This window comes from Blennius ocellaris (assembly GCF_963422515.1).
Source record: "Blennius ocellaris genome assembly, chromosome: 24".
Taxonomy (NCBI): Eukaryota; Metazoa; Chordata; class Actinopteri; order Blenniiformes; family Blenniidae; genus Blennius; species Blennius ocellaris.
Window position 1 is genome coordinate 3,433,583 of NC_137673.1, and position 9,171 is coordinate 3,442,753.

The following is a 9,171-nucleotide window of genomic DNA, read 5'->3' on the forward strand; positions in this document are numbered from 1 at the left end:
ATGCAACTTGTAAAGAATGTGTAGTTGGTGCAATAGAAACAACCGGGCCTAATTTGTAGATATTTTCTGGGTGTGTGGATTCCTCATATTGTCATTATTGTTGAGATCAATAAAGAGAGAAAGGGAGCGAGGAAGAGAGAGAGAGAGAAAGAGAGAGAGAGAGAGAGAGAGAGAGAGAGAGAGAGAGAGAGAGAGAGAGAGGCAGAAGTCCTGAAAGACTGCTGCCTCCAAGTTAATTTGCCAAGTTATATTCCGGACTGATTAAAGTGACCTCTCCCAGCGGTGTGGAACTCACGACTTCATAATAATTCTGTCTGAAGTGAGCAGACACTCTATTACCAGAGACAAGGAGGGAATTTGGAACGAGAGGCGACAAATCTCATTGTTTTTACTGAGGTTCTTTTGGCCAGAATCACTGAACGCAGCCTAATTTGCCTTTATATTATTGTACTGGAGTTCTAGTGTGATCTGAGTGTATCAGACTAATTCTGTTTACACTTATGCTTGTAGTATCTTAAATGCATATTTGTGCATTTATATCAATATTGCTTGTCATGAGTCATTAAAGCTTATACGGGGGAGGAGCAATCATTTTGCAGACAATAAATTAATAAATACACTGACTTTATATTTTATTTCATTAAAAGTAAATATTGAAGCTTTGATTTTTTTTAATATCTTTTGATTGCTATCCCAGTTCTTTCCCCGTTCCATGCTGCGCATGCTCAGCATGCAGTGTCAGGATGTGCCCACACAGTGGCGCTGCTCCACAATAATTCCCCCTGATTCAAGTCGTTTGTGGAGCTTTTCATGTGAAATGCTGCAGGATATGCAGTGCGATGCAGCAGCATTGTGCTTATGTCATCAGGCAATCTACAATATCCGGGAGGCTCATGGGACAAATTAAGATTATGTCAGGTCATTATGGTCTCTGCAATTCATTAGAAGCACTGATATGATAAAAACCTTTTATTAATGTATCGTAATTGTTGATGCTGTGCATAAATCGGTGTGGGCTTAACATGCCGACACTTAGCAAAGCATCGTGTTTATATTAATTGAATACTTAGTTTCCTATAATGTTGATGTTGTTTGAAGTGAAGAAAAGTCTAATTTTATAGAAATAAAAGCCAAAGTTTCACGCCTGGGTCCATTTACAGCAGTTTGTTTTTAGTATGCCTTTGTTCCAGATGCATTTCATTAAACATTAAAATATTTAATTTTAGTGATATTGTTCAAACGTATGGAAATGTAGCATATAATTGCAAGAAATACATGATATCATTGTGGGTATTTCTTTATTATTCATTGAGCTTGTTGAAAGGAGGGATTTTTTTAAGGAATAAAAAACTGTGCAAAACTACTCAAAACTAAAAATAGAAATGTTATATATATATCAAACTTGGCTTATCTGGAATACAATAATGAGTTTTTACAGTTTTTTTATGTGAATGAATTTGCCTTTAAGCATCATATCAAGTATGAGTATTCATTTTCTCATTTTTAAGTTGTCTATTATATTATAGATGTGGTTTTTATGCTTATAACACATGAAAAATAGATTTTGTTGCTTAAAATAATGTAATTCAGAGTTGTTATGAATGAATGTTTTCATTAGGGTTGTGTTAGCATATTTCTAATGATTTAAAAAGTGGATCAAACTAACAACCTACAATATGAATGTTCTATATCACAGTGGGACTATCTGGTTCATGATATTTAGTTTTAATAATTCTTTATGTGGATTAATTAGCCTGTAGCCACAAATATGGCTATGATTAGCATCAGCATATGGAAGACATATATTACTGCTTTTTTGTTGTGATTTTAGTGGTTTATTAGCATGGAGCCAGCATGCAAGTCTTACACTTATTCTAGTGGTATTTGTTGTATTCATATTGCTTTTCTTTATCTTGAACAGAATTGCTGTGTTTTGTTTGAGTGTTAATACTTGTAAATGTGGACATACACATTTATAAGTATTAACACACCACAAATATACATGGTATAATGTGCAGTGGAATACTTTAAGTATATCTTGTAGGATAGAAGGGTAGAAAAAAAGTAAAGTTAGAACACAAAAACTACTGGTAAAGAAAATAAAGGCACACAAAGTAGTATATAGTCGCTTGATATGGTGATATTTCACTCATGAGCATTTATTAGGCCAAAGCAATGAAATGAAGAGAGAAAAGAGAGGTGGACCTTCCATTATATACCCTCGGTGAACCAGAGTATGCTCATGTTTTTTAAAATGCAGGCTCTAAACCTTCCTTTTCAATAAGGCATTTAACTATTGTCCCTAACTAATGTTTTGTTTTTGTGTTTGCTTGTTTGTTTGTATTTGAATCACTTTGCGCTACATTTCAATATACAAATAACGTTCGACTTGATCTCGGGGGTACTTCCGGTGGCCTTCGGGTGCTTCCGGTGGTCTTCGGGTGCTTCCGGTGACTTTCGGAGGCGTCCGACGCCTTTCGGGGCCGTTCGGGGCCGTTCGGGGCCCAGCGGCTCCCGGCGGCGGGGGATAATTGATCAGACTGGGTGTGAATGGCGGCTCTCTGGCAGCCAATGGCAGCGCACCGGATGCGAGATATCCGCTGCAACAACAAGCGCTCTGTTCCCCCCTTCAGCTTGACGCCATTTACAGCCCAAATCCCGACCTCCTCTCCGGAAAGGGAGAAAAAAAACACACACACACACACACACACACACACACACACACACGGAGGGGGGGGTGGGGGGGGGGAAAGTCCGGAGCTTTGCGGATAAAACACACCGAAAGAAAAACTGCTCGCGAGCCGCTCGCGTTTCTGTTCCCCCCTCGCTCTTTTCGCCGCGGAGCGCGTCGCGTCGTCCCGCACGAACTCCGGATTTGTGCGCACAAGTTCGTGGACTTTAATGGATTTTACCGACGGCTTCCCGGACTGAGCGGCCGCTGCAACGGAGCCGCGGAGAGTCCCCGAAAGTTTTGGATTTATTTCAGCGACACGGGGGCCAACGTGTGGAAAAGCACGGTGAGTGTTTGGAGCTGCACACAACTCTCTCTCTCTGCACTTTTCACAACTTTACACGCTGTTTTTTTGTTTTGTTTTGTTGTTTTCCTTGATAAAAGTGTTGTTTTTTTTCTCCCTGTGCAGTACTGACAGGTGGATTCTCTAAAATGAGGAGTGACTCATAATTATTGTTTTATTAGGAAGAGTTCGAGTTGGCACATGTATATGTGTGTGTGTGCGCGTGCGTGCGCGCGCAGACGTCGCTCACGCGCTCCCCACAGTGTAGATCCGGCCTGTCAGTCATAAATCAGGACGCTTTGTGATCTAAATTGTAGTAATCAGGCTGCTTTACCTGCCAGAACTTTCCCACAACACCCAACAGGCTGCAGAACCCGAGTGTGCCTGCAAGAAAGAGGCTCATGCATCTAAAAGACCCCCCCCCCCCCTCCCTCCCTCCCCACACACAGACTCCACAGGGGGCTTTGTCGTGCTCCAAACTTTTATCTTGTCACTCATCTTCCTTTCAGTCGTGCAACAATGTGAGATGTGTCAGAATGGGGAAGGTTGTTGCTGCAGGCCATTTGTCATGCAACAAACAAAAGCCCTTCCTGTATTGCCAAGGGGGGGGGGGGCAGGGGAGGGTGGGGGCCTCGCTCTCACCCCCACTCCCTATAAAGACTGAGTCTGAAAGCTAATTAGGAAGCACAATTAAGGCTGTCAGTTTATTCAGTTTGGGGGAAACATTGGGAATGGTCTGTGCAGAATGCCAGCAGATTGTCTTGTAACGTGCCGCTTGGAGCCGGAGCCTCCATGTGCCGCTTATTAGACTCTTATCAGTCTTGAGGAAAGTGGCCCGACTTCCCACCGCCCCCAATACAAGCACGGCAAAAAAAAAAAAAGCTGAACTTTGGCCGTCGGCTGCAGGGGAATGTGGCGGCGTTCGGCACGCTTTAGTCCACTCGATGATATCTGGCGTGTAAGTGGTTTCATGTGTGGCGAATCTTGTTTGTGAAGTCGCTTGGTCGTTATCGACTCATCTGAGGTATTTAAAGTGCTTCCCCCGAAAACGTTCCGCGTTTTAGCCAGAGAGCCACAGATTTGAACGCGATTCGTAGATGTTAAGATGTCTGGCGGTGAAGCTGATTCCAGCGATCACTTGTTCCCAAACCCAGTTCTTGATTCATCAGGAGTTTGCATGTTCTCCCTGAGCGTCTCCCACTAACTAGTTTAGTGTGATACATGGTTTTGGTTATCCTTCAGCGAAACCTTAATCTGCGTGATCACACACACACGCACACACACACATCCCTTTGTCTTCTCAACACCTGTATTTTGTTGGGCCTTGTTTCCATGGCGATGCCTTCATAGTTATCCCGTTAAGATTTGCGTGCCATCATTTGCATGCTTTCCCGTATGCGGATATAAATTGTCCATTTCCCCCCCCCGCAGGACTTCAGATGAGTCCCCTGCCAGCCAGAGTGGCCCTTCAGTCCCGAGATGGATTCCAGAAGTCAGAGCGACAGCGACGGGGGAGGAGGGCACCGCGGGCGTTCGCCTCCGCCGCATGACGAAGGGAGGCTGCAGCCGCGGACCAGCGACGGTCCCACAGAGCCCGGGCTCCAGAACGGGCAGCTCCGCTCCTCGCCGGTGCTTTCCCTCGACCAGATCCGGATAACCGGGAGCAGCAATGAGTACACAGAGGGGCCCTCGGCCGCCCAGAGGTCGCCCGCCACTTCGCCGCGGCCGCAGAAGAGCGACCCGGCCCCGCCGCCGGGCCCGAGGGCCGGCGGCCATCAGGACACTCGGGACGAGAGGCCCGTCAACCTCCACGCCCCCAATGCATTGACTCCGCACGGTGACGCGGCGGCGGAGTCGCCGCAGAGCAGCCTGGGCAGCGGCGGCTCGGCGCAGCGGCTCCTCGCCGGCGAGCAGATAATCAGAACTCAGCCAAAACGCTGCGAGCAGAACCCCGAGGAGCTCAAGCCGCTGAGCGACGGCTGCCGGCCGGTGGTGGCGGTGCCGGGCGGCGGAGGCGGCGCCCCGAAGGGCCCGCACATCCACTGCGGCCGCTGCGAGGACTGCGGGCGGTGCCGCTGCGCCGAGTGCCGGCGGCCCCGCTCGCTGCCCTCCTGCTGGACGTGCGGCCGGCGCTGCGTGTGCTCGGCGCAGAGCGCGGTGGAGTACGGCACGTGCGTGTGCTGCGTCAAGGGGCTCTTCTACCACTGCTCCAGCGACGACGAGGACACGTGCGCCGACAAGCCCTTCTCCTGCACGCAGTCGCACTGCTGCGTCCGCTGGACCGCCGTCACCCTCCTGGCGCTCGCCTTCCCCTGCGTGCTGTGCTACCTCCCCGCCAGGGGCTGCGTGGCGGCGTGCCAGCGCTGCTACGACAGGCTCACGCGGCCGGGCTGCCGCTGCGAGAACGCCGACGCGGTTCGCCGCGAGGACGCCGGCAAGCCCACGTAGGCGCCAGAGACTCCCGACTGAACGTAGACGTGTAGCCGCGTAGCTTCGAGTTAGCTAGGTCTCTGCCGAGGAGCCTAAAGGCCTCGGCGAGAAGCAGACGTGTACTAAAGGCACTGAAGGTGCGTTCACTCACTTTAGTCTAACTTGAGAGGTAAACCAAAACAAGCGCTCCACGTTTCGAGGTATGAAGACACATTCAACTACTGGCTTTTCTTTTCGTTTTTGTTTATTGTTTTCTCTTTTTGCCCTGCAGAGTAATCTAATCCCTCAAGTGCCCGACCCCGTTACTGCGACGAGAGTCCAAAAGCATAGCCTTGTTTCTGTTTTTTTTTTTTAACATTCAATACAACTTATATGCTAAGACTCCTTGTTACTAACTGTATGTAAAGTAGTAAAGGGTTTGTACATTAGATACAGAGCTCCACAGATGTTTTATTTTTGTACATATAATACTTCAACTGTGAATTTTTTTTTTCTTCTTCCTGCCACACCAGAGGCGCCTTTTGATAAATCAGTCAAATTCCTTCACACGATGTTTGTACATTCACTGGAATGTCTCTCAATCATTTTTATGTAATTTACAGAGGAAAGATGGTTATCCCTTCTGCTTGTAAATTGTACAGTGACCTTATATGAAAAATTTATTTTCTAATTCCAGCATTGCTTAGTGTAAAGTTAAAACAAATCTATATTTATTTGAAGGTTTATTATTTTATAATGAGACAAATATTTATTTTGAGAAAGCATGGGTAATGTTCTGTAGTCACTGCAGATTGGAGCGTCGAGGCTGGAGGAATAGTTCACTTTGGATTAGGAGACAAATATATTAACGTTTGAAATTAAACAACCTTGAAGTCTGACCTCGTTTCTCCATTCTTGTTTTGGTTTTTTTCCCATATTCTCCTTTCTCTGCAACCGCTCTGGGACTTCACACAGGAGGGTAATCTGGATACTTCTCGGATTGTGTTTAATTGCACCTCGGCACGAAAATCTCCCCCCCCCTCCTCCTCCTCCTCCTCTTTCTTTCTTTCCTCTCTCACGGCTCTGGCGTTGTTTACAGAGATCAGAGGAGGAAACAAGGACGCATTAATGCTCACCTCCGGCTCTCATTATGAAAAAAAACATCTGGCTGTTCCCGAGCCGCGTGCAGAGGAATGTTATCATCACCCCCCCCCCCCCCCTCCTTTTTTTCCTTATAAATCAAGCGCACCACTTGTGTTCCTGCAAATGTGCCTTAGTGTAAGCCTGTTATTACACTCTGGCATGGCTTCAGGTTTGTTTCATCCTTGGGATCCTGCAGATACTAGAACCCCCCCTTCTTTCTTTTTTCTTTCTTTTTTTTTTTTTGTAATCAAAGGTTGGTTGAGGAATTCCTGGGTTTTGAATGTCCCTGCAGGCGAAACATAAGCCCGAAACATAAAGCCCCCTGACACTTGTTGACAGCACGCGGACGTGTTTGCAGCACGGTATGCATTCAGGGCCGTGATTGACGTGTCGAGGCCCAACCTGCGCTCACTTGTTTTGCCTTTGACTGAAGCAAAAGGGGGGGAGGCAGGAAAGGAAGGAAGAAGGAGGGGAGGGGGGGGGGGGGGGTTGTTTTACATAATTATCAACTTTCACCTATTTTGCCGAGGTGGCAACGCAACGGGGCAGGATCCCATCGCGGAGAGAAGAGGAGGAGAGACTTGATGTTGTGTTTGGTGGTTGCAGCGCTCTCTCTCCCCCTCTCTCTCTCTCTCTCTCTCTCTCTCCCCCCTCTCTCTCTCTCTCTCGCTCCATTGTCTCAGCTGTGAATGAAGGAGGGCGGGTGAGGAAGGAAAGCAGGGAGGAAGAGGGAGCGCAAAGGGTTAAAAGCATCACTTTGAATGACAAAGAGCTAACAGTTTACCCCCGTATTCAGCCCGGCATGCATTCATCCTGTTTTCAATAGTGCGAGGAGGAGGAAGGGGGGGGAGGCGGGGGCACCACCACATTGGCTCCCCAACGCTGCTGCTCTAGCTACCTGCTCCCTACTTGGTATTCCCATAGCTGCTGGTCCTGTTTCTGGAGGGGGTGGGGGGGGGGGGGGGGGTGAATGGGGGGAGTAAGTCCTGTTATGGCGTGCAGTTTGAAAGCGGCTCTAATGAGAAAAGAATCCAGAGTTTAAGGAAACGCCTGATTTTCCTGAGCTTCTTCACCGACCGCTACGAAACAAGTGTAGAGAGATTGTTTATCCAACCGGCGCTCGCATGGATTTGGCAGCAGAGAGTAGTCGCAGGGCGACGGGGAGGAGGAGGCAGTGTGTGTGTGTGGGGGGGGTGGCGGCCCCCAGAACGGGCTCTCTCTTTGTTGGTTTTAGCCGCTGTGGCCCCTGCGGTTCATGGCGGCTGCGGGGCAGAGCAGCCCATTCACCCTGCTCACCAAGGCAGAACGCGGCACAGGAAGACAGGAAGGAAGCGAGGCTATTCATGGACGCATTGTCTGTCTGTCTGACGGGGCCAGGCTTAAGCAATCAAACGGCGCTGTGAGCGAGGGGGGGTGGGAGGGGGGGGTCACTCTCAACCCTGCGAAAACACCAACTCCCTTATTTCAGAATTTAACAGTATGTCACCTGTTGGAAGTTTTCCTACATAACTTTTCCATTCGAAGCAGCATTTGTTGACTTGTTGACACACAACAAAGTGGAAAAACGCCGTTTTCACAGCCGCAGCGACTGAAAATGCAACTTTTCCAAAATGGTCCGACTCCGTCTGGACGGGAGAAGACGCAACTTTTTCAAGTTCAAGGTTCAAGGTGTTTTTATTGTCATATCACCAGTAAAAGCCAGGTTTCACAGTGAATGAAATTCTTATTTTGCCGTCTATTTTGAACTTGTTCCTGCTCCGTCTCCATGGAAACGAGAGAAATCACAACTTTTTCGATGCTACTATTGCTTCATACACACAACAGCTGCCGTAACTCGTAGTTGTGCAGAAGTAGAGACACAATGAGAGTGTCATAAATATTTAATGTAATAACAATCCTACGGTCGTGTGTGGTTTCGTTGCAAACAAAAACATGCATGACGACTATTTAATTTTCAGCTTTTCTGCCGTTTCCATGCAAATGGATTTCAAAATATTTATCATCGAAAACGATGGTGCACGAGGCCTCGGTGTCGTCGTGTCGTTAATAGCAGCCTCTTTTAGGTGCAAATCAAGCAAATTATATCGAGATGTTGTTTTGTAATTGGACAAATATCCAGAGATTGAATAAAAGATGAAGGTTTGTAATGGAATCAACAGGTGTTGGAGACGAGCCACAGACCGGAGGTTTCATAAAGAAACAGAAACATCTGCGCTGGCGTGGAGCTTTTCTCAGAAGCTGAACTTTTCTCTTGTGTTTTCCGATGTGGGCGGCAGACAGACCCACACATCTCGAACTCCACTGTGGTTTTTTCTTTTTTCTTTTTTTTTACTTTCCACTGCAGTCTCTGCTCACTTTCATCCACGTTTCTCTTTGTCGCTGTAAAGGGGCCAAACAGGTGATATTAACTGGCTGCAGATGAGCGAAAAGGGAAAAGCATTCAGCCTCCACATCTTTGGGAGAGCGCGCGGCTTTGCAAGGTGAATTACAGAGCACGCCAAAAAATCTAAGCCTTATGTAACTCAGTTCCACCTCAGTGACAGCCGAACTACTGTTATGCCTTAAGCAGGAAGATTACAGCGGCCAGCAAGGCAAACAGAGGGAG

General features: G+C 47.5%; 1 protein-coding gene across 1 annotated transcript; it reads left to right on the plus strand.

Annotated features, from left to right (window-relative positions):
- The first annotated feature begins 2,751 nt into the window (after positions 1–2,751).
- Positions 2,752–6,322, plus strand: spry2 (sprouty RTK signaling antagonist 2). Its single transcript, XM_080520204.1, has 2 exons — positions 2,752–3,017; positions 4,446–6,322. Exon 2 carries the CDS (start codon positions 4,494–4,496, stop codon positions 5,460–5,462), a length of 969 nt encoding a protein of 322 aa, XP_080376330.1. The 5' UTR covers positions 2,752–3,017; positions 4,446–4,493; the 3' UTR covers positions 5,463–6,322.
- The last annotated feature ends 2,849 nt before the right edge of the window (positions 6,323–9,171 follow it).

Coding starts and splice junctions, on each gene's coding strand:
- spry2 (XM_080520204.1), top strand. CDS start 4,494: ATGGATTCCAGAAGTCAGAGCGACAGCGACGGGGGAGGAGGGCACCGC.